Source organism: Garra rufa, chromosome 3, assembly GCF_049309525.1.
Source record: "Garra rufa chromosome 3, GarRuf1.0, whole genome shotgun sequence".
Taxonomy (NCBI): domain Eukaryota; kingdom Metazoa; phylum Chordata; class Actinopteri; order Cypriniformes; family Cyprinidae; genus Garra; species Garra rufa.
This window is the reverse complement of record NC_133363.1, coordinates 57,560,698-57,587,691: the sequence shown is the minus strand read 5'-3', so window position 1 is coordinate 57,587,691 and position 26,994 is coordinate 57,560,698. Positions and strand designations below refer to the sequence as shown.

Here is a 26,994-nt window from a genome sequence, read left to right as displayed (position 1 = left end):
TTGTTCTTTCTTTCTTACTAAACATTAAAACAACTAAAAATAATAGTTTTTTAGTTTTTAAATAGAGTTAGTTTTTTAAATCCCAAGTTTTATACGTCAAAAATGTATTTATCTATTTTGTTATTTTATTTTTATTTGTTAATTTTCTGTCTCTCTTTCTTTTTAAAATGAATGTTTTGGACCATCTGTTGAAGGAAAAAAGCCAACAAATGGTAACTCATTGAATCATAAATGAATATCTAATCAGCGCAGAGCTGTAATCTAGACAAATTAGAAGCCTAAAAATGAGAGTTTTAATTTGTTTAACATTCTTTATTACTCTTACACTTCAGTTTGTTTTGATGGCGTTACTATTATTCTAAAGTGTTGAAAATAGCAATAAAATAAGATTGAGTGGATATGTCCAGACTCTTGACTGGTAGTGTGAATGTGTGAAGCGTGTAGATTGAACTCCAAATTCAATAGATATTTGTGTGCAACAAGTTTAAATTGAATCTCCAGCACAGTTAATATCCTTTAGCACACTGGCAATAATCTTTCACTTTACAGGATTGTGTAACTGTAACCGGCTCCAGCTCTAATTCCCTGATACCATGATTGTCTGACAGGCAATTAAGCTGCTGCCTGCTCAGGGGACGTGAGTGATTTGTGCCGTAGCGCTGGAGCCGTGAAGCTCTGGGCTTATGAGCGCTGAGCTTTTACTCTAGTGGACTACAGCAGTGCTGCGCTTTATTGATTTCAACACACACAATAACAAATGACTGATAAACAGATTCTGGGAATGTAAACAAAGGGGAAGCATCCCATTCATATTTAAAAAAAAAAAAAAAAAAGAAAGATAAATGTATTTATAGGAAAAATAATACAAATGTATGAATAAATAAATAAAGCCCCATTAATTATGCATTACTTAACAATTAAAAAAAAAACTAAAAACAAATAGGTTCAGCTTTAATTTTTACGTTACAAAAAATTAAATAATAAAAATACATTTGCAGAAGGTTTTTAAGGTTTTCCAGTTTTATTTTATAAATTAAAACAACTAAAAAAACTGCTTTAAAAAACTACTACAAATAAAAAAAAAAATTAAACAAGGGTTCATTTTTTCCAATATTTCAAGTTTTGTATTGCAACAAACTATTTATTTAAAAAAATGGTTTAAAAAATTATATATATATATATGTGTGTGTGTGTGTGTGTGTGTGTGTGTGTGTGTGTGTGTGTGTGTGTGTGTGTGTTAAAAATTAAATAAAAATATGAAATGCATATTTTCAATGGATGGAAAATAAAATAAAAACAAATAAAATGCAGGAGGTTTTCAGGTTTTGTATTGGAACAAAAGAAATTTTTAAACTGGTTAAAACATAAATAAGTAAAATTAATATTAAATTTAAAAAAATAATAAAAATAAAGGAATTTTAAGTGTTTGTTTTTCAAATAATTCAAATTTTGTATTGCAACAAATTAAATAGTTAAAAAATAAATAAATAAATTTAAAAAATATATTAAAAATTCAATAAAAATAAAAATGTGAAATACTAATTTATAATGGATGGAAAATAATTTTAAAATTAAAACAAAATGTAAAAAATAAAAATTAATAATAAAACCAGGCTGTTTTTCAGATTTAATTTTGCAACAGTTTTAACAATTATTTAAAAAAGGTAGCAAAATTGAACTTAAAACATTAAAACAACTAAAAGAAGACTTTAAAAAACAACTAAAAATAATATGAATAAAAGAATAATAAGGGTTAGTTTTTAAAATTTTTCAAGTTTTGTATTGCAACAAACAATTTCTTTTTAAAAATGGTTAAAAAATAAATAAAATTAATTAATATGTTAAAATTAAACAACAATGAAAATATGAAATGCATATTTTCAGTTGATGGAAAATAATAATTTAAAAAACAAAAATAAAACAAGTAAAAAGATAAGTTTCATTTCTAAGTAAAAAAAACTCAAATTAAAACAAATGAAAAGGTTTAATTTTTAAGTTTTATATTACAACAAGTAAATGTATTTAAAAATTTACAGGAGGTTAAGTTTTTTAGGATTTATCTAGCAACAAAAATAACAATAATTTAAAATAAAGGCTGCAAAATTGATCTTTAAATAAGAATTACTTCAAACTAAAAAATACTTAAAAACAACTAAAAATAATACAAAAATTATGAAGTTTAGTTTAATATTTTAAATAAATAAAAAAAGTAGCATTTAAAAAATTACATTTAAAAATTAAAACAATAAAAAATACATTTGTAGGAGGTTTACAGGTTTTATTTTGCAACAGTTTTAACAATTATTTAAAATGATTTATGCAAAATTGAACATTAAAACAACTAAAAAAATGACTTTAAAAACAATTAAAAGTAATAAAAATAAAAGAATAGTAAGGTTGAGTCAAGTTTTATATTGCAACAAACATTTTTATTTTTAAAAATGTGTGTGTATATATAGTAAACATTTAAAGGATGTGTTTTTAACAAAAACATTTCAAAAAATTGTTGCAAAATAAAACTTAAATATATTTTAAAAGATTTATAAAAAATATATATGTAAAAATAAACTTACACGGCAACACGGCACTGGTAAATTTAGATTAAAATATTTGTGTAAATTCTTATATTACTTTCTGGCAGTTTTGTTATGCATTTATGCCCTTTATTTCTGTTTAAGTTTACCAATCGCATTTTGTATGCAGTACTCAATCAGTTCTTTCAAATGAAACTCTCGTCCCTGACCCCTCCTGTGTTTGACTTGCCGCTATCTGGAGACGAAATTAGACAAGACACACAAATCTTGTTGACGGTGTGAATGGATCTCCCTTTAGGACCCTGTTGTGAATTTCAGCCGATGGCTCTTGTGAAGGCCATTTACAGCCCTTTTAGACTCACCGTAATCGATAAACGAGTGTGTGTGGGCTTAATGCGCTCCTGTGCTACACCGATTCTGTCATAGCCCACAGCAAAGCATGTTTTACATGCCAGTCCACCAATTCCTTAATGAGCGTAAATCGTAATAAAATCAGTGGCTTAATGGCGTCTAAAAAAGAAGAACATTTGTAGTTCGAGAGATGGAGGATAACATATTGCTCATAGATTGCTCTTTTAGAGCTCAGGAGATATAATACACTTGTCAGTTATGTTTCATTGAGGTATCAACTTTGTCTCAGATGTTTTTCCTATAGGATTTTTTATGAGAAGAGACATTATGCCTCTTTATTGCACACATTTGCATTTTTGACAAATCAGAGCAGTTTTGAGACATTGTTGAGATGTCTATTCAACTATATTGATTACTCTAATTGCTGTTTAGTTTGTTCCTGCAAGATTTCAGAGATATAAATTGTCTCAAATGTGTTGCATTTAAGCATCAACTTTGTCTCAAATTCAAAATACTAGAGAAAACGCATTTACACTACTTTTAAAAAGTTTGGGGTTGATAAGATATTTGATTATAAGTTTCAAATGCTCAATAAATAATAATAATAATAATAAATAAAAAAATAATAATGCAACAGTTTTCAAAGTGTTTTCTAATGTTTTTTTTTTCAAAAACATTTTTAGAAAATTGGTGCAAAATAAAACTTTAAAAATATATTTCAAAACAAATATATTTTTTGAGATGTCTATTCAACTATATTGATTACTTTAATTGCTGTTTCATTTGTAATTTTTCTTTTCTATTAAATGTCAGAGGCAAATGTATTGCATTGAAGTATCAACTTTCTCTCAAATCAAAATACTAGAGATAATTCATTTACACTACTATTCAAAAGTTTGGGGTTGATAAGATTTTTTATTATAAGCCTTTTATGCTCATTAAATAATAATAAAAAATAATATATAAAAAATTAAACAAAAATGAAAATATGTTATGCATGTGCAATAGTTTTTAGGGTTAAAAGGGTTTTCTAGTGTGTTTTTTTTTTACAAACATATTTTTACAAAATTGTTGCAAAATAAAGCTTGAAAAATATATTTTAAAAGAATGTATTTTTTCATCTATATTAAAAACTAAAATCAACTACAATCAACTGTATTGATTACTCTAATTAAGGGTTTAATTTTTATTTTTTTATTTTCTACAAGATTTCAGAGACATAACAGCTTTCTCAAAATGTTTTATTTAACCATCACCTACGAAAAAGCATTAACAATACTATTAAAACGTTTGGGATTGCTAAGATTTTTGATTATAAGTCTCTTATTCATAATAAATATATAAAAAAAATCAAACAAAAATGAAAATGTTATGCATGTGCAACAGTTTTTAGTGTTAAAAGTTTTTTACAAAAACATTTTAAAACATTGTTGAAAAATAAAACTTGACCAAGGCTGCAATTATTTGATCAAAAATGCAATAAAATCAGTAATATTGTGAAATATTATTATTATTTAATATAACTGTTTTCTATTTCAATATATTTTAAAATGTCATTTATTCCTGTGATGCAAATCACATCATTACTCCAGTCTTCGGTGTCACATGATCCTTCAGAAATCATTCTAATATGCTGATATGTTGAAAATGGCTAAACTGTTCAATATTTTTGTGAAAACCATGATTTTTCTCAAGTTTATTTGATGGGAACAACAGCATGTGAAATGTTATAAATGTCTTTACTGTCGTTTTTAATCAACTGAATGCATCCTTGCTGAGTACAAGTAATAATTTCTTTCAAAAAAGTTCTCAAACTTGCCAACATACTGTTACAGTCTTTATTTTTAGAAACTGTAATTCCTTCTGTGTGTACTTTTAAACTGGAAGCTTTTAACCTTTTTTTCTAGCTTTCAGACATGACTTTGTCAAGTCAGCATCCAAGTTCATTCTGATCAGCTTTTCTTTCTATAGTTTACAATGGCTTCTGTTGACCATTTGCTTGATTCTGTGTCTTGTGACAGAGAGGGGAAGATGGTTGTACTGTCGCTCGCGATCGGATTGGCCGAACAAGATGACTTCGCCAACCTTCCAGATCTACAGGAGGCGCCAGCCGACAAAGAAACACCTCCTGCCGACAAAAGGTAATGGCTGGTTCAAAACAGTTTTGTTGCTATATGCAAGTCTCAAAATAAGCAATTTTTACATTGCTTTCTCTGCTGTCTATGGGCAGTTTTTGGCTTTCTGGAAAGGGACTGTTGGTGTTTGCTGGTAGATGCTGTAACTACACCATATTTCTCCATTGCTGGACATTTAATAAAGCCTGTTTGATACATGGCAGCATCACTGTCTTATTTTTGCACAGAGATTGGTAGTTATGTTAGTAAAATCTGTTGACTTTAGCAATCTTTGTTGCATTATGTGCCAATGGTGGCCATTAAAAAAAAACAGCACTTTTCAAGTTTTTCGCCAAAGTTTGCATGCCTGCAACTCAAGAAGTCTTAAAGATATTTTAATGCCCTTTTAGATATTGGGTCTTAATGAACATTTCCCTTTGGCATCTTTATTTCCAATGCCCTATGAGATTCAGTTCTAGAGATATTGGAATTGCTGTCTATGGGCAGTTTTTGGCTTTCTGGAAATGGTCTGTTGGTGTTTGCTGTAACTACACCATTTGGGGAGAAAAGGGCATATTTCTCCATTGCTGAACATTTAATAAAGCCTGTTTAATACATAGATTTCCTCTGAAGGCCTCTATACTATCAATATGATCAAAAAGTTGCTAAAGAAATGGTCTACATGCCTTCTGTCCTCTGATTGATAGGTGGGTCATTCTGTGTCAAATCAACCAGAGGTCCCCGGCTCAAGTTTTTGATTTTGCTAATATTCATTCTGAAGAAAGATAGACATGTATAGTGATGCAAGCCAAAATATTAAATGTCATGGATGAATAATTACTGAGAAATCCACTATTTTGTAGAGGGAGGTCAAAATGGCAATTTTCACCTTAGATTCAGAGTCAGGTTACAGGGGGTTAAAAATTACTTCAGAAAGATGGCAGCATCATTATATTATTTTTGCACAGAGATTGGTAGTTATGTTAGTGAAATCTGTTGACTTTAGCAAACTTTGTTGCATTATGTGCCAATGGTGGCCATTCAAAAATGGGGAAACGGCACTTTTCAAGTTCTTCTCCAAAGTTTGCATGCCTGTAACTCAAGAAGTATTAAAGATATTTGAATGCCCTTTTAGATATTGGGTCTTAACAAACTTTCTTTTTGCCATCTTTATTTTAAATGCCTTATGAGATTTGGTTCCAGAAATATTGGAACTGCTGTCTATGGGCAGTTTTTGGCTTTCTGGAAAGGGTCTGTTGGTGTTTGATAGTTTGCCTCTGCTGGTAGATGCTGTAACTACACCATTTGGGAAGAAAAAAAGGCATATTTCTCCATTGCTGGACATTTAGTACACCCTGTTTGATGCATGGATTTCCTCTAAAGGCCTCTATATTATCAACATGATCAAAATGTTGCTAAAGAAATGGTCTAAATGCCTTCTGTCTTCTGATTGATAGGTGGGGCATTCCGTGACAAATCAACTAGAGAACCCTTGCAAAAACTTTAGATTTTGCTAATATTCATTCTGAAGAAAGATAGACATGTATAGTGATGAAAGCTAAAATATTAAATGTCATGGATGAATAATTACTGAGAAATTCATATGGCTCCAGGAGTAAATCGTTAAAATGTACACATTCACAGTGGTCAAAAACCAAATGTGGGTCAGCTTAAAATTCTATACTTTTTTTAATTTTAAAGAGGAATGTCTGAAGAACAAATAATGTTAAAACTGGAGATGTATCTCATTTCTTTCTGTGAAGACAACTGCATTGAACATACCAGTCTGAGTGCCATAAATATTCTTTTTTCAAAGTTTGTGTGCCTATACCTCAAGAAGTATTAAAGATATTGCAATATGATTTTAGAATCTAGTTGTTAATAAACTTTTCTTTTGGAAAATTAATTTTCAAGGCCCAATGTCATTCAGTCCCTAAGATATGATGATCTCAATGAGGCTTAATGTCCAGATTGTTGAATGTTACCCATTTTCAGTGGTGGAAATCCAAATGTTGGTAACTTTGTATACAGCTGATACTTTTTTATTTTAAAGAACAATGTCTGAAGAAGAAGTAACGTTGAAATTATAATTGTGTCTTGTTTCCCTCTATCAAAGCAATTGCGTAGAAAATAGCTGTCTGAGTGGTAAAAGTGCACTGAAATGGTAAAGTTGAGGCACATCCCATTGCTTAGTCCCTTTCCGCTGTGTGTTTCAAAGTAAAACGCACACTTCATTCAAGTGATCTGCTTTTAATCCAGTGTTTTCTGTGCCTCAGAACGTCTCCATTCACTGTGAATGAATGTAGTGAACTTGTTTATTGCATGTGCTGTGAGTTTAGCATGTGTTTGGGAATGCAATAGCCACCAGTTATGCTTTATTGTCACAGCAGATGATTGCGTGTTTTTGTTGGTCTGTTTCACTGAAGCTGGAGTTTTCCATCAAAATAAAAGCTTAAAAGTGCAGTATGAATTGCTGACAGCTTAAATGGTTTAAATGGGTAATGTTACTGCAGGCTAAATTCAAAATATCTCTTTCAAGTGTAGAAATTAGGAAAGAAGTATTGTAATTTCCCTACTGTAGTGTAAAGCAAAAATATAAACCTATGAAAATTTAATTTTCATTTATTTGCAGTGTACAATATATGGCTATTACTGTCTTCGTTGTTGTTGCTGTTATTATTATATTCAAATTTTTTGGCTTCTTCCAAATAAAAAGTGGGTTGAGTCTCCTTTAAAGTTCAGGTACAAGTCAATTCACTGACTTTTTTTTTGAGTTTTTCTTATAGAACTCTTAATTTGAACCGCTTTATTAGATTCTATTAGTTTAACTTTAAAATGTTCAGAACTTAATTTTTTTTTTTTTCAATTTTTCATTTGTCTTTTTTTAAATATCGCAATAAATATTATATTGTGGACTTAATATTGCGACATTATTGTATCGTGAGATTTTGCTGTCATTACATCACTACCGCATATGTCACATGTGACCTTTTCAACTTTTCGCAATGAAGATGCGCATCACAGAGCTAATGCAAGCCGAGCATTTATGGTTAAAAAAGTGTATAAATATAATTTTTTTAGATAATGACTGATTGTTTCACTAGATGAGACCCTTATTCCTCAGCTGGGATTGTGTAGAGCTCTTTGAAGCTGCGTTGAAACTGCAATTTGGACCTTAAACCCGCTGATCCCCATTGAGGTCCACTATATGGAGAAAAATCCTGTTTTTCTCAAAAAACATAATTTCTTTGCAACTGAAAAAAGAAAGACATGAACATCTTGGATGACATGGGGGTGAGTAAATTATCAGTCAATTTTTATTCTTTAAATGAACTTCTTCTTTAAGGCTTTTGAGGAACGTTTATTTGTTTGATCTTTCAATCATCATTGTATTGCATTGCATTGCATTATACTGCACATTTTTAACTACAGAGCTCAAGTATCATCTTACTAAGACATATTATTGGGAGATACAGAGTGACAACTGATATTTATATGCATGTTATGCAAGTCTGCTATAGTGTTATAAAGATCTCACAATTTTTCAGGATTTAATCTTACTTTTTAAAATATCAACATCTGCACCAAATAGCATTTTTGCTCAGTTTGAGCCTTTTAATAAAACTTTTTTTTCCTCCTCAAGTATTAGCTTCATATTCTCACTGTCACACTGTATGAACCATAAAAGCCTGATTTATCAAATATGATACAATTTTATGATACAATTTTGTGTAAAAGTTCAATAAGCTGCTCCATTTTTTTAATGATTTTTTGGACTATAATTTCATATGTCAGGCTTTACAGATGAGCTGATTTTCATGCAGTGCCAAATATTTAATTATATTATAGTAGATGTTCTACACTTGACGATTCTCTTTTTTTTTTTGGAGAGTTTATAAAAGTGTGAAATGAGCTTATATTTGTCTCTGTGTGTGTCATTGTCCTTGACGTCACGTCTCAGCTTTTGTTTAGCGCCCAAGGGAGTGGAGGTGACCAATCGGTAGTTAGTCATTGGCAAGTCCTGAAGTACGAGGTCTGTTTTTTGCTAATGAAGTACTCCATCCACACAAGCTTATCACAAAATCAGTGGTCGTCCTTGTGTATCCTACTCAGTTATCAATCACAGTGTCAATGAGTCGTACCAGTGAGTGTACTCCCTCTGCTCACTACGTTTGAATTTGTCTTTTTTTTTGGAAATAGGCTCATTCTCCAACTCCCCCGAGTTGTTTAGTTGAGTTTTACTGTTTTGAAATCCATTCAGCCGTTCTCCTGTTCTGTTGCGTGATATTACTGCGCCTGCTTCGGCCATGTTATGGCAGCAACCTTCCTTGACTATTACGCCGGAATGGAAGCGTAGTTCCTAATCTTATTGGCCTAGAAAATCGTGGCTTTACATTTTCCGCCGGTATTAGTACACGATATAACTACAGAAGAGTCAAGTTATAATAGGGCAAACATCGAAACTCATTGGACATTTTTAAACGCGATGCTATTGGTCTAATAGGATTCAATGATCTATGCTAAGCTATGCTAAAAGTGATATCGCCAGAACAGGAGAACGGCTGAATGGATTTCAAAACGGTAAAACTCAACTTTAAATCAGGGGGAGTTGGAGAATGAGCCTATTTCCAAAAAAAGTGGAGTGTTCCTTTAATGGAATAGTTCACCCAAAAATGAAAATTTGCTGATTTGCTGAAATTTTACTCACCTTCAGGCCATCAAAGATATAGATGAGTTTGCTTCTTCATCAGAATGGATTAGAAGAAGCATTTTCCCTTCTCATCCAAGATGTTGATGTTTTTCGTTCTTCGGTCATAAAGAATTGGGTTTTTTGAGGAAAACATGGTGCCCTGACTTTGAACTTCCAAAATGCAGTTTAAATGCAGCTTCAAAGGACTCTAAATGATCCCAGCAGAAACGATGATCTAGCGAAACGATTTGTTATTTTCTAAAAACATTTACAACTTATATACTTTTTAATCTCAAACGTTCATCTTGCCGAGCATTTACGGTTAAAAAGTATATAAATTGTTTTTTTGTTTTTTTTTTTAGAAAATAATAACCCATCGTTTTGCTAGATAAGACTCTTTTTTCCTGGGCTGTGATCGTTTAGAGCCCTTTGAAGCTACATTTAAACTGCATTTTGGAAGTTCAAGCTCGGGGGCACCATAGAAGTCCATTATATGGAGAGAAAACATAATTTCCTTACGGCTGAAGAAAGAAGGGGAAAGAAAGGGGGTGAGTACATTATCTGTAAATTTTTGTTCTAAAGTGAACTACTCCTTTAAGTCGACTAAAACTAGACTAAAAATAAAAAAACTTCCGGTTGTTAAAACTAAAAGACTAAATCAAAATTTGCTGTCAAAATTAACACTGATTCAGACAAGATAACTTTTTACTGAAGAAAGCTGTATTATGGATAGAGGACTCTGGATGGATATTTTACCTTGAAGCAATGGTTTGAAATCCTTAATGATGGATTTGTTTTGTGTGGATTACTTGCGGATTATTGCAATGTTTTTATCAGCTGTTTGGACTCTCATTCTGACGGCACCCATTCACTCCAAAGGATTGATTGGTGAGCAAATGATGTAATGCTACATTTCTCTAAATCTATTCTGACAAACAAACAAGCTCCTCTACATCTTGGATAGCCTGGGGGTGAATCAGTTTTGAGCAAATTTTCATTTTTGGGTGAGCTATTCCTGTTATAATGACACTTGTCTTATGCAGGAATAAGCAACAAATGTGACTTTCCTGGAATTTGTTGGTTAGCATGCTAAAAATATTTCTATGAGCTCTTGCTAATGTCGGTTTTTATTATTCATGCGAGTAATCCCACTGAGTTGTTTTTTTGGCTTGTTTGTTCCTGAATCCTCATCTGGATCATTTGGTCTGTCATTTTGAACTTTTTTGCTATCATCACACATTCACTTTGGTAGTCCTCTCTCTCTCTCCTTCTCTCACTGTGATCTGTGTTTCAGTGAGGTGTCGGGATCGCAGTGGGGATGTGCTCATTATAAGAGAGTGTAGTCCCAACTAAAAATACACCCTCCTCCGTCTGGCTGAGACACACACACACACACACACGCAAACACACACACATACACACCCCACTTTGGCTTCTGCTGGGAGAATAAGTCTTGACTCTTTAAACACACATCAACCCACACAAATACACACGCAGCACTTTATAATCAGACACTCTCAGGAGTTCATACAGTCTCTCTGCTTCAGACTAGTTAAACTGGAGTGTAGAGGTCTATAACAGGACAGGTTTTTCCATCTTAGTCCAACAAGTTTCATTTCCCACCCACCCGGGAATTTTACTCGGTGTCCATCTGCTCCCAATTCATAATCATTTTCATCCCGTCTGCTCAGTCGAGGTCCATTCCCGCAATCTGCCGTGATCAGGGAAAACCTGGAAATGTGATGTCATTTTTAAAATAGCAATTTCCATTAAAAAGTCATAAATAAAACTTTTTAATAATAATACTAAAAATACAACTACTACTGCTAATAATAATAAATATTCTTATTCTTTCTTCTTCTGGCTTCCCTTAACTTTTTCTTCTTCTTCTTAAATAATAAAATCATAAAACTGTTGTAAAGACATAAAAAGTGCTCTCAAAATGTTTTGAGAAATCTTAGGTAAAGTGAGGTACTGGATAAAATCAGTATTAATCATTTTCTTGATGTAAATGCATAAAGAAAAAGTATGTTTGTTTTATTTATTTTATTTAATCTACTTCTACTTGATCAAGAAAATATAAAAAGTATTTAAAAAATAGTATTTTTGTTGTTGTTTGTTGCTTAAAAATGTATTGTTTTAAAAGTACTATTATTATTATTTTAAATGTATTATAATTATTATTAAATATAATATCTTAAAACCACCAAAAAATCATGAAACGTCATAAAGTGTCCTCAAAATGTTTGAAAACCCTAGGTAAAGTCTGGTTTAGGATAAAATCAGCATAAATCATTTCTTAATGTAAATGCATAAAGAAAATATTATTTTTTTTATTTAATCTAATGCTACTTAATTAAGAAAAAACATGAAAATATATTAAAAAAAATTTAAACATAAATTATAAATATTCTCATTATTGTTGTTGTTAAAATCAGCATAAATCACTTCTTGATGTGAATGCATAAATAAAATATTGTTTGTTATTTGTGTTTGTTTGTTTATTTATGTATTTATTTTATTTTATTTTGTCTACTGCTACTTGATCAAGAAAAACCCGGAAATAATACAAATAGAAGGGTTTTTTATGTTAATTTCCAGGAAATGTCCGGAAAATTATTTGTTGTTGTTGTTGTTGTTTGTTGCTTTGAAAATGTTTGTTTTGTTTTTGTTTATTATTATTATTATTATTAAATATAAACTTCTTAAAACCTCTAAAAGTTCAAGAAACGTCATAAAATGTCCTCGAAATGTTTGAAAACCCTAGGCAAAGTCAGGTTTAGGATAAAATCAGCATAAATCATTTCTTGATGTAAATGCATCAAGAAAATATTATGTTTGGTTATTTATTTATTTTATTTATTTATTTTATTTAATCTACTGCTACTTGATCAAGAAAAACCTGGAAATAATAAAAATAGTAGGTTTAGGTTAGTTTTTTTTTTGTTAATTTCCAGGAAAAGTCTTTAAAATTTATTGTTACTGTTGTTGATGTTGTTTATTACTTTAAACATGTTTGTTTCAAAAGTATTATTATTATTATTATCATTATTATTATTATTATTATTGTTAATAAATATAAACATTTTAAAACCATCAAAAATTCATGAAATGTCATAAAGTGTCCTCAAAATGTTTGAAAGCCCTAGGCAAAGTCAGGTTTAAGATAAAATCAGCAAATCATTTCTTGATGTAAATGCATGAAGAAAATATGTTTGTTTGTTTGTTTGTTTGTTTGTTTGTTTATTTATTTAATTTATTTTATGTACTGCTACTTAAATAAAAAAACCTGGAAAATAATAAAAAAGTAGGGTTTTTTATGTTAATTCACAAGAAAATTATTATTATTATTGTTGTTGTTGTTGCTTGTTTGTTGCTTTAAAAATGAAAATACAAAAGAAAAAAGAAAGAAAATATTATGTTTCTTTGTTTGTTTGTTTATTTTATCTACTGCTACTTGATCAAGAAAAACCTGGAAATGTTTTTAAAAAGTATTTTGTATAGTATATTATTTTTTTTTTTTTAAAGATTTATTAGTATTATTGTTATTATTATTATTATTATTATTAAATATTTTAAAACCATCAGAAATTCATAAAGTGTCCTCAAAATGTTTGAAAACTCTAGTCAGGTTTTGGACAAAATCAGCATGCATCATTTCTTGGCATAAATGCATAAATACAAAAATTCATTTATTTTTATTTAATAAAATATGTTTTAACATTTTTTTTCTTGTCATTTTTTCAATGCAAAGCCATTTAATATGACAAGGATTTATTCTGATATTGTCCAAAATCCCACTTTGCCTTGGGCATTTCAAAACTTTTGGAGGACAACTGTATATTTATGCATATTAGAGCACTGCGTTGTTCCTCTCGCTTTGCCTGCATCCAAATGAGTTGTTATTGTTGTGCCCTGTATGTCTGGAGTTATATTTCTGTGATAAATAGAGTTGCTTTGTAGAGTGTTCCAAATCACGAACTTTTAGGGTTCTGTTTTTGCCAGGATGCTCCCTTAGAAGGCAGCTGCCTATGTAGACAAGACAGCAAGGCAGTTCCAGTTTTGGAACAGAGCTTGCATGTCATATTCTCTGAAAGGTAAACATGAAAGATTAAATTATTTAACACTATTAAATAATTTAAACAACCATCTGAAAATGAAAATGAAATATGAAAAAAGCATGTTGTTCATTGAAGATTTCAGGACAATGACCGTTGTTCCAGATCTTTAAGACTTGCTTTTATCAGTGGAACACAAAAGAAATCAAATCATTTTAGATGTCAATAAGGTCTAAAATAACATTGGACCCCATTGGCTTTCATTGTATTGTCAAAATATCTTGTTTTCCACAGAAGAAAGGATGTCATACAGGTTTGAACTATCCTTTTAAATCTCATTTTAGATTAACAAAACATTTCAAAATAATTAATTTATGGAAATGTGTCCCAACACCGCAGGGAACTGTGCTTCTCGTATGTATTATTGAAGAACTAACTAAATAACAGCCACACTCATAACTACTCTCATAACACTGAAGCAAATCTAATATGATCCTGTTAGAATCGGTGAGTGTTTAGAAGCCTTGACTAGCTCTATCCTGCATCAGTCCTTTCATACGAAAGCGTGTGTGTCAGGAACTGACTGCCCTCAGCTATTGTTTTCCACAAACCTATTAACAAGCACAGTCATTTATCCACAAAGGAAGTGCGCCTCTCGACGGCCTGTCCTTCTGCCTTATGTTGACGTATTAGACTCCTTTAAGGAAACCAATGTAACACCCAGCGGCCTGTGGCAAACCAGATGAGATCCGTGAGAGCATCGCTCGGACACGCCCACTCAGAGTTTCTCTGTCCAATCACACTGAAGAATGACTGACATCTTGACTAAAGCTGTTCCAAACCCTAGTGAACTGCCTTGATTTTTACTGTTTACATAAGCATCAATCCTGACAAAAATGTCCTCATAAGTGACTGATTTGGGTCAAGTCAAATGTTTACATACATGTTGCAGAATCTGCAATTATTTTACCAAAATAAGAGGGATCATACAAAATGCATGTTATTTCTTTATTTAGTACTGACCTGAAAAAGATATTTCACATAAAAGAAAGTTGAATTTATAAAAATGATCCCATTCAAAAGTTTAAATACGCTCGATTCTTAATACCTGTGTTGTTACCTGAATGATCCACAGCTAAGTTTTTTTTTTTAGTCATAGTTGTTTATGAGTCCCTTGTTTGTCCTGAACATGCTGTTCTTCAGAAAAATCCTTCAGATCCCACAAATTCTTTGGTTTTTCAGCATTTTTGTGTATTTGAAACCTTTCCAACAATGACTGTATGATTTTGAGATCCATCTTTTCACACTGAGGACAACTGAGGGACTCATATGCAACTATTACAGAAGGTTCAAACTCTCACTGACGCTCCAGAAGAAAAAACGATGCATTAAGAGCCGGGGGTGAAAACTGTTGAATTTGAAGATCAGAATAAATTTAACTTATTTTGTCTTCTGGGAAACATGTAAGTATCTTCAGTAGTTTTTGAAGGGCAGTACTAAGTGAAAAAAAAATATGATATTTAGGAAAAATAAGAAAAATGTACACATCTTCATTCTGTTCAAAAGTTTTCACCCCCGGCTTTTAATGCATCGTTTTTCCTTCTGAAGCATCAGTGAATGTGTGAACCTTCTGTAACAGTTGCATATGAGTCCCTCAGTTGTCCTCAGTGTGAAAAGATGGATCTCAAAATCATGCAGTCATTGTTGGAAAGGGTGCAAATACACTGTTCAGGACAAACAAGGAACTCATGAACAACAATCACTAAACAAAAAAAAACAGCTGTGGATCATTCAGGTAACAACACAGTATTAAGAATCAAGTGTATGTAAACTTTTGAACAGGGTCCTTTTTATAAATTCAACTATTTTCGTAACATCTTTAATGCGAAATATCTTATTCAGGTCAGTACTAAATAAAAAACAGCGTGCATTTTGTATGATCCCTCTTATTTTGATAATTAACATTTTGTGACAGATAATATATACTGGTATAAACTGATGGTATCTTAATATGTGGCTTTGGTGGGTTTTGGAACATGCCTCTGTGTGTCTGGCGATCTGTTGGGAAGGGGTGCCTGTCAAAGCATCAGACTGTGATCAAAGCTCACCCTGGCCCTCCAGGGTCCGTCTGGAATGGTCGCCATGGAGAGTGTCCTTGCTCTACTAATAACTGCCTTCAATCACTCCACTCAGTAGCCAGAGCCACTGTCACTAGGGCAACAGCAGGGTCACACCCACCAGCCTCTATTATCATACAGCACACAAACCACTAATCATCAACCTTGTCGGGGTTTTTTTTGTTTGTTTGTTTTTTTCTCTTTTTTAATGGAGTTCCTTCCTTTTGTTAATTGACATAGCAGAGCAGGACAGGGAAGTATTGGGAAGAAAATTTTCTGTACAGTCGTGGCCAAAAGTTTTGAGAATTACATAAATATTGGAAATTGGAAAAGTTGCTGCTTAAGTTTTTATAATAGCAATTTGCATATACTCCAGAATGTTATGAAGAGTGATCAGATGAATTGCATAGTCCTTCTTTGCCATGAAAATTAACTTAATCCCGAAAAAAACTTTCCACTGCATTTCATTGCTGTCATTGAAGGACCTGCTGAGATCATTTCAGTAATTGTCTTGTTAACTCAGGTGAGAATGTTGACGAGCACAAGGCTGGAGATCATTATGTCAAGCTGATTGGGTTAGAATGGCAGACTTGACATGTTAAAAGGAGGGTGATGCTTGAAATCATTGTTCTTCCATTGTTAACCATGGTGACCTGCAAAGAAACGCGTGCAGCCATCATTGCGTTGCATAAAAATGGCTTCACAGGCAAGGATATTGTGGCTACTAAGATTGCACCTAAATCAACAATTTATAGGATCATCAAGAACTTCAAGGAAAGAGGTTCAATTCTTGTTAAGAAGGCTTCAGGGCGTCCAAGAAAGTCCAGCAAGCGTCAGGATCGTCTCCTAAAGAGGTTTCCGCTGCGGGATCGGAGTGCCACCAGTGCAGAGCTTGCTCAGGAATGGCAGCAGGCAGGTGTGAGCGCATCTGAGCGCACAGTGAGGCCAAGACTTTTGGAAGATGGCCTGGTGTCAAGAAGGGCAGCAAAGAAGCCACTTCTCTCCAAAAAAAAAACATCAGGGACAGATTGATCTTCTGCAAAAAGTATGGCGAATGGACTGCTGAGGACTGGGGCAAAGTCATATTCTCCGATGAAGCCTCTTTCCGATTGTTTGGGGCATCTGGAAAAAGGCTTGTCCGGAGAAGAAAAGGTGAGCGCTACCATCAGTCCTGTGTCATGCCAACAGTAAAGCATCCTGAGACCATTCATGTGTGGGGTTGCTTCTCATCCAAGGGAGTGGGCTCACTCACAATTTTGCCCAAAAACACAGCCATGAATAAAGAATGGCACCAAAACACCCTCCAACAGCAACTTCTTCCAACAGTTTGGTGAAGAACAATGCATTTTCCAGCACGATGGAGCACCGTGCCATAAGGCAAAAGTGATAACTAAGTGGCTCGGGGACCAAAACGTTGAAATTTTGGGTCCATGGCCTGGAAACTCCCCAGATCTTAATCCCATTGAGAACTTGTGGTCAATCCTCAAGAGGCGGGTGAACAAACAAAAACCCACTAATTCTGACAAACTCCAAGAAGTGATTATGAAAGAATGGGTTGCTATCAGTCAGGATTTGGCCCAGAAGTTGATTGAGAGCATGCCCAGTCCAATTGCAGAGGTCCTGAAAAAGAAGGGCCAACACTGCAAATACTGACTCTTTGCATAAATGTCATGTAATTGTCGATAAAAGCCTTTGAAACGTATGAAGTGCTTGTAATTATATTTCAGTACATCACAGAAACAACTGAAACAAAGATCTAAAAGCAGTTGAGCAGCAAATTTTGTGAAAACTAATATTTGTGTCATTCTCAAAACTTTTGGCCACGACTGTAGTAGGTCAGAATCAAACCTGCATCTCCTGTTTCAACACCACAGCAACAACTAACAACTAGTCCATGGTTCCAACACAGCATTTCCATGTTGTGGATTGCAGACCTTATTCAAAAGTACAAAGTAGCTACATTGAAGGCATTTATTTATTTATGTAGTATACATTTTTATATTCATTATTCATTTATTTTTTATATTTATTTTGAATTAAATTAAATAATACAATTAATAACAAGTGTTTTATAATCAGAGACTAATAAATGCTTTTCAATTTTTGGTGTCATTAAGATTTTGCTTTTGAAAGAATTATGCTCACATGTTGCATTTATTTGATTAAAAATACAGTAAAATCATTAATATTGTAATTTGTAAAATATTATTACAATTTAAAATTATACAATATATAACATTTTATATAAGATACAATTTTATTCAATGATTCATTTATTTGTATTTTTTTAAATTTCAAAATCAATTATATAATAATAATAATAATAATATATTAACAGCCTAATATATACTACTGTTCAAATTTTGGTGTCATTAAGATTTTGTTTTTGAAAGAATTATGCTCACTTATGTCTGCATTTGTTTGTTAAAAATACAATAAAATGAGTAATATTGTGATATATTATTGCAATTTTAAATTATAGAACAATGTATAACATTTCTATATAATATTTAACATTTTTATTAATTAATTTTTATTTTTTATATTTCAAATTAAATTATATAATAAATTATACAACAGCAATAATAATAATTTATAAACAGAGCCTAATATACACTACTATTCGAATTTTGGTGTCATTAAGATTTTGATTGTTTTTGAAAGAATTATGCTCACATGTTGCATATATTTAATCAAAAATACAGTAAAATCAGTAATATTGTAAAATATTATTAAAATTTAAAATAATAAAATATTCAAAATTGTATGTAATATATACCATTTTTATTTATTTTCATATTAAATTCTATAGACGTTTTTCCTGAACACGGAAGTAAGTCTGACTCTTAACTGAAAGAATGCTTTGCATTTCCGGTCTGCATTGTTTCTAGTCAAATTAGGATATATTCCGAGCTAATAAACTAATGTTAAACCTATTAAAATGTTTTTAAAAAGCACATGGCTCCATAGCGCCATCACTTGGCAATGTCGCAATGACCGTCATTTGTCAGTGCCTCACTTTAATTAGTGTGTAGATGACACGAAGCAGCGGACGTTAGCTACATTAAAAACAGATGGACGCTATTTGAATGGGTTCCTATGGAAACCTGAACAGAAAAGCATTCAATCTGACGTTAGAATTCGTAATGGCGACGCTCATCGTTTACTCAGGAAAAAGGTCTATAGTTAAATATAATTAATTAAAAATAATAATAATAATAATAAAAATAATAATAAGAAGAAGAGTCTAATATATACTACCATTCAAATTTTGGTGTCACAATGAGTTTTTATATAAGATTTTTTTTCGTTGGTCGAAAATACAGTAAAACTGCTTTGCTGCTCAAGAAACATTTCTTATTAATATCAATGTTAAAAACATTAACGTGCTGCTTAATATTTTTGTGGAATTTTTTTTTTTCAGGATTCTTTGATTAAAAGATTGAAAGTTAATAAAAATATAAAACTTTGTTGCAAATTAAACACCTTTACTGTGAAATTAATAAATAGTATAAATTTCTCACTAGTGAGTGAAGATGCTTATACTTTCACTCCTCTACACTAACACGTTCTGGTTGAAAACTTAAAAAAAAATCATCAGTATTTTACTAAATTGTAAGTTAACCTGAACCTGAACACTTTGGTCACATTTGAAAGGAAAACGGCAATATTTTACACCGTCACGCTGCTTAAAACTGTACTTACAGTATATTAATAGCTTCGCTTCTTTACCTTTTGCTCTTGTTAACTTCCTAACCCTATCTCCATTACAGTATTTATGGCTGTCTCTTTCTCTCACACACTGCTCATAAAAGCCTACGTCACACGAAAAGAGAAGTGCGAGACGAACTCGACTCCTCAGAGGATAAAACCAGAGAGGAAGAGTGAGTAAGATCCGCTCAGACGGTGCCTTAACCTGCTCCCCCGATACACAAGCTCTTCATCAAAGCGCTTGTACTCTCCGTGTTAAAATAATCATGCTCCTTTACGCTCTCATCCCTCGCTCTCTTTCCTCCGCCCTCCCGTGGCCCAGTTTGAAATGAATCACGGTGTAACAGCGCCCCGAAGCCTCTCCATCGACCGCCGCCACTCCCCAGGAGCCCCGCCGAATCAATCTGTTTGAAAAACAAGCCATTCATCAGCAGAACAACGTGGCCGTAGCGCTCGCGCAATATGAGAATTGCATCTGTATCAATATCCACCTGCCACAGCTCAATTATAGCTTTCTGTTATATTGTCCTGTGTGAGCCACTTATGAGTATGATTATAATAGCAGAAAGCACATTCGGATGATGTGTGCTCATGAGAGGACCGAGCCGCATTACGTTTATGGATCCGCATCGAGTCGCAAAGGCCATTCGGGTTTGTGAATCAAGCAGCGGGGCATCAGATGTAGTCTGTACCGCCGGTGGCCCCTACTGAGTGCTCATGCGTTCGGAGTTTATTTGTTTCATGGTTAATTGTGCAGCGCACACAATTGCATGTCTCTGGTGTGCTTACAGTGCTATGATTCATGATGGTTCGAGCTACAGTGATGTGATGTGAAATGGTGGCCTTTGGGAAAAGGCACAGCCTTGGTGGTTTTCGCAAACAATGTGTCACATTCATACAATACAATACAATGCAATATTTATTTATAAAGCACATTTAAAAGGTGCCATAGAATGGAAAACTGTGTTTACCTTGGCATAGTTAAATAATAACAGTTCAGTACATGGACATGACATACCATGAGTCTCAAACACCATCGTTTCCTCCTTCTTATATAAATCTAGTGTTGTCACGGTTCAAATAGGAAGGTCAGGGTCCAAAATGCAGGGAAGTATTTTTAATTTAAACAAAACACAAAAGAACACAAACAAATCAAAACCAAAAGGCCAACACGGCACACACAACAGGAACTGAGCAGGAGCAGGAACAATCAAACAGGAACACAATACCAGAGACAGACATGGAAGACAATGCAGACACGATGAAGAGTGGGAATTGAGAGTTCTTATAGTCCTTATCCTTAATAGTGAGCAGGTGTAAGTGATAATGACATCTAGACAGGTGATAACAATTAGCAGTGCAGGGAACAGCGACCTCATGTGGCTGAGGGAAGCCCCACAGCCCAGATCATGACATTACCCCCCCTCAAGGGAACGGCTTCCAGACGTTCCCAAACAAAATCCTGGAGGGAGGAGGAACGGTGGAAGGTGAATCAGGGGGAGGGACGGCGGGCCAGGCCCGTGCAGCGGAGGAACGTGAGCGGACACCGCCGCCAGTGGAAAGTGGGCTGGCCTCGCCGCCAGTGGAACGTCCGCGGGCACCGCAGCCCGAGGAACGTGAGCTGGCCTCGCCCCCAGTGGAACGTGAGCTGGTCTCGCCGCCAGAGGAACGCGAGCTGGCCTCGCCACCAGTGGAACGTCCGTGGGCACTGCATTCAGAGGAACGTGAACTGGCCTCGCCGCCAGAGGAACGTGAGCTGGCCTCGCCACCAGTGGAACGTCCGCGGGCACCGCAGTCAGAGGAACGTGAACTGGCCTCGCCGCCAGAGGAATGTCCGCGAGCACCGCCGTCAGAGGAACGCGAACTGGCCTCGCCGCTAGAGGAACGTCAGCGGTCACCGCCGCGTCAGGAACAGAGAGCGCGGTCACCGCCGCGTCCGGAACAGAGAGCGCGGTCACCGCCGCGTCCGGAACAGAGAGCGCGGTCACCGCCGCGTCAGGAACAGAGAGCGCGGTCACCGCCGCGTCCGGAACAGAGAGCGCGGTCACCGCCGCGTCCGGAACAGAGAGCGCGGTCACCGCCGCGTCCGGAACAGAGAGAGCGGTCACCGCCGCGTCAGGAACAGAGAGCGCGGTCACCGCCGCGTCAGGAACAGAGAGAGCGGTCACCGCCGCGTCCGGAACAGAGAGCGCGGTCACCGCCGCGTCCGGAACAGAGAGCGCGGTCACCGCCGCGTCCGGAACAGAGAGCGCGGTCACCGCCGCGTCCGGAACAGAGAGCGCGGTCACCGCCGCGTCCGGAACAGAGACCGCGGTCACCGCCGCGTCAGGAACAGAGACCGCGGTCACCGCCGCGTCAGGAACAGAGAGCGCGGTCACCGCCGCGTCCGGAACAGAGAGCGTGGTCACCGCCGCCGTCTCGGGAACATTAACAGCGGACGCCGCCGAATCAGGAACAGGAATAGCGATCGCCGCCGCTTCGGGGACCGAGATAGTGGACGCCGCCACCTTCCCGTGAAACAGCGTCTCTATCCCCGCCGCAAAGCAGGGGCGCATCCGCACAGCCTCGGCGCTACGGGCATCCATCGCCGCCAGGCAGGCGTAGATGCACTCAAAACGAGCGGCCGACGCCGCCTCGAAGGACATCCCCGCCGTCTCGGGAACAGAACGGGGGGACGCCGCCTCCTTGAGAAAAAAATTCCTCCCCGCTGGACCCATCTTTGGTGTCTGCATTCTGTCACGGTTCAAATAGGAAGGTCAGGGTCCAAAATGCAGGGAAGTATTTTTAATTTAAACAAAACACAAAAGAACACAAACAAATCAAAACCAAAAGGCCAACACGGCACACACAACAGGAACTGAGCAGGAGCAGGAACAATCAAACAGGAACACAATACCAGAGACAGACATGGAAGACAATGCAGACACGATGAAGAGTGGGAATTGAGAGTTCTTATAGTCCTTATCCTTAATAGTGAGCAGGTGTAAGTGATAATGACATCTAGACAGGTGATAACAATTAGCAGTGCAGGGAACAGCGACCTCATGTGGCTGAGGGAAGCCCCACAGCCCAGATCATGACATGTGTTTGCAAAAGACCACCGAAAAATAGGTCAATTCCAACATAACACCGACTGTTACGAAACTTTCCCGAGATCGCTAATAGTTACGCCTCCAACATTTGCATCGCCCAATCATCGGTAACGTCAGCACATCAGTAAAACAAGGCGAGCCACAGAAGGGACACAGTTAGCTTAATGTTAGCGCTAGCCTGTTACATTGCAATACATAGGATTTCACTTACCACATAAACAGAGAGATGACTGCGCTGATGATGGTGAATGATGGAGAAATAACTGCGTTGATGTTGGCGAATGATTTACAGATCTGGAGAATCACTGAGGAGCAGCTCAACTTGTGTGGTAAGCAGTGATGGGAATAACGGCGCTATAAATAAACGGCGTTACTAACGGCGATACTTTTTTCAGTAACAAGTAATCAAACGAATTACTGTTTCCCCCGTTACAACGCCGTTACCGTTACTGACTAAAAAATTTGCGTTATGTGACGACTCGGTTGCCTCCCCCCTAAATATCATCACCACCCCGTCCCTTATTCGCCGCCCTTCTCCAGGCTCCCGACGGGAGTGGGTGTGTATGGGAGAGGAGGGGCGCGAAAACGTCTCGGCTTGGCGGCGTGTGATGAGGAGCACCTGTATGCAATGAAGCCTCATCACCGCCGCTGTTTAAATGCCGAGCGCGCCTCTCCTCAGGAGACCGGTCTCTCCCCCGTGCATGCACGCTGGTGTCCTCTCGGGTCCAGGAAGGGGTGAAGAGGGAAGCCAGCGCCGCCAGATGGGACGAGCCAAAGGACCCGCAGTCCGGCTGATGACCGCACCTGAGACGGCCGACGGGCCAGGATGCCGGGCCGTAGATTTCCCCGTTGGAAGTGCCGGACAGCTCGAGAGGGACGTAGCCGCAAGAGATGCCGCCGCCCTAGCACCCCGGTCCCAAGCGGGGAGCGCGTGCGGCCGCCGGACTCCGCCCCTTACCTGGACCCTTCCCTATCGAACACTGCCCATCCTTCACGAAACCCCAGCACTCGAGGACACCAGATCCCCCTTTTATTTGGACACTTTATTCCCCTTTTGGACACTTTCCTTTCATTTTCTGTTTAATAAAAGCCTCTCCGAGGCCTGACGCCACACCCACTGTGTCTGTCGTTCGTCCCTCTCGCCACAGTTACTATAACTGAGAACACTGAAGCCGTTTTCACACAAGCAGCGTCTCTCTCAGCCATAGGACCTCTCTTTCTCTGGGGTGTTTGTGTGTTTGTGTGTGTCCGGGGCCGGGGCGGGACAAATAACCAGTGATGATGATTGGTGTGTCTGTAAACGTGGTTTAACTGAGAACGTGATGATTGGCTTAGATTGAGTTAATTTCCATTGTTTGCCAATCAGAGGCAGAGTAGTGCGGGTGTTCACACACAAGCACGCGCACGGTCAGTCGCACACACACATATTCCACAACATCACAACGGTGGTAAGTCCAACAAGTTCAAAGGTAGCTTTTGCAAACTAGAAGTATAAGCATTATTTTTCCTTCGCTGAGGTGAAAGGCAAAAATATTTATGTGACGTGCAACTTATGCCCAGGAAAAAAGAGTCTCTCTGCGTCGGTGATGGGTAATTCTAATCTACTGAAGCACTGCACATCGTCACATGCCGCCACAAAATTAGTGGCTTAGAACACAGGTGATAACGATATTTAAAGTTCTAAACCATCTATTGTGCTTTATTGTTCCACTATAGTAATGATAATATTTATAATATGTGACCCTGGACCACAAAACCAGTCATAAGGTTAAATTTGACAAAACTGAGATTTATACATCATATGAAAGCTCAATAAATAAGCTTCTATTGATATATTGTTTGCTAGGATAGGACAATATTTGGCTGAGATACATCTATTTGAAAATCTGGAATCTGAGGATGCAAAAAAATCAAAAAGACTGAGAAAATCACCTTTAAAGTTGTCCAAATTAGGTTCTGAACAATGCATATTACAAATCAAAAATTACATTTTGATATGTTTACAGTAGGAATTTTACAAAAAATCTTCATGGAACATGAACTTTACTTAATTTCTTAATAATTTTTGGCATAAAAGAAAAATCAAAAATTTTGACCCATGCAATGTATTTTTGGCTATTGCTACAAATATGCCCCAGCGACTTAAGACTGGTTTTGTGGTCCAGGGTCACATATGTTGAATTTGATTGTTGTCTCTCATGTTGTCCTACAACAACATTAAAATAGTGTAGATTAGTGTACAATGTTTTATATTTATTTTACAGTTATATTAAATTAGATTTTTTTTAAGTAACGCAATAGTTACTTTGCCTGGTAATTAGTTACTTTTATAATGATGTAACTCAGTTACTAACTCAGTTACTATTTGTGAGAAGTAACTAGTAACTATAACTAATTACTTTTTTAAAGGTACGTGCCCAACACTGGTGGTAAGAAGCACTCCCTCTGCATTGTAACTTTACACAGAGCACATGCGATCACAGTAATCAGACTAAAATGTCCGCGATTCAAAACGGCAGATTCAACAAACCGCATATTAAAAGCGGCTAGAGCTCCTAATTAAATATATATTTTTTATCCATGAGCGAGCTATTGAGCTCTGTGAAACAGCCAATCAGAGCAGAGCTCATTAATATTCATGAAGCTTCCAAATAAGGCAAAAACAGAGCCTTTCATTCTAGGGGCAAATCCTAGGGTTGCAAATGGACCTGTAAAACCATTTCTGGAGATTTTTTGCCATTTCCTATGCCATATACCTTCTATGTAGATATCAGAGAACAATTTAAAATATTCTCTCAATGCATTCTATGGCACCTTTAAAAACAACCAAGGTTGACCAAAGTGCTCTAGAGAATAGAATAAAATCAAATAAAATTAAACAAGACTACCAAATGTAAAACATAAGAATAGTAAAACAATAACAATCAAACATCATTCACATGTGACACATAATGTGTGACCATGAGTTCAAACAAAGAACAGATGTACAGGTGCTGGTCCAATAATTCGAATATCTTCAAAAAGTTCAGTATTGAAGACACCTGGTGCCACACTCTAATCAGCTAATTAACTCAAAACACCTGCAAAGGCCTTAAATGGTCTCTCAGTCTAGTTCTGTAGGCTACACAATCATGGGGAAGACTGCTGATTTGACAGTTGTCCAAAAGACGACCATTGACACCCTTGCACAAGGAGGGCAAGACACAAAAGGTCATTGCAAAAGAGGCTGGCTGTTCACAGAGCTCTGTGACCAAGCACATTAATAGAGAGGCGAAAGGAAGGAAAAGATGTACAAGCAATAGGGATAACCGCATCCTGGAGAGAATTGTGAAACAAAACCCATTCAAAAATGTGGGGGAGATTCACAAAGAGTGGACTGCAGCTGGAGTCAGTGCTTCAAGAATAATAATAATAATAATGATGATGATGACAATAATAGTAATAATAATAATAAATGTAGTATATTTTTATTATTGTTATTATTATTATTATTATTATTATTATTATTATTAAAAAGTAAAACTGTAAAATACAATAATAATTTTCTTATAACTAAATTTTGTGATAAATTAATAAATTGTGATATTATTGTAAAATGAATCTAATATTATTGCAATATTAATATATACTGAAAATTGAAATATTTAATAATTCTTTTCGAAATAAGTTTAATAATAATAAAAATGTGATTTTGAATATATAAATGGTTGTTGTTGTTATAAAAAATATAACAGTATAATATATTTATCAATATAATATTTTAAGATTACTATTGTACTATAACATAATTATTATTATTACTACTACTACTACTATTGTTATTATTATAAAATATATTTGCTTACTTTTAATAACTATTGAAATAGAATTATACTGTAATTTAATACTAATACTACTACCAAATAATAATACTTTTATTTTACAATACCATACTAGACTAATTTTACAATATATAAGCTAATATTGCATTATTAGTTATATTTCTCGTATTTTTGTTTTATAATGATAACAATAATAATTATTATAATTTATTTTACTTTTTAATTATAATAATTAAATATTACACTTATTATTATTATTATTATTATTATTATTAATACAATTTACAATATAATTTTAATATTTCAGTGGATCTATTTCAAGTTATTAAAAATAAGCAAATATATTTTGTAATATAATAATAACAGGAGTAATAATAATAATTGTATTATTATTTTAATAATAATGAATATTTTAATTTAATTTATAGTACAATAGTAATCTTAAAATAGTAATTTGTTTTTGTTGTATTTTATAAAAAACAACAATAATATTAATATTAAAAATA

The 26,994-nt window shown here is 35.1% G+C and overlaps 1 protein-coding gene across 1 annotated transcript in view; it reads left to right on the top strand.

The window, feature by feature from the left end:
* syt7b (synaptotagmin VIIb) overlaps positions 1-26,994 on the top strand; it is a 141,402-nt gene that overhangs the window by 56,900 nt on the left and 57,508 nt on the right. Inside the window, exon 8 of the mRNA XM_073836714.1 lies at positions 4,907-5,026. Within this exon, the coding sequence (XP_073692815.1) occupies positions 4,907-5,026 (120 nt within the window). The remainder of the gene's footprint in view (positions 1-4,906; positions 5,027-26,994) is intronic.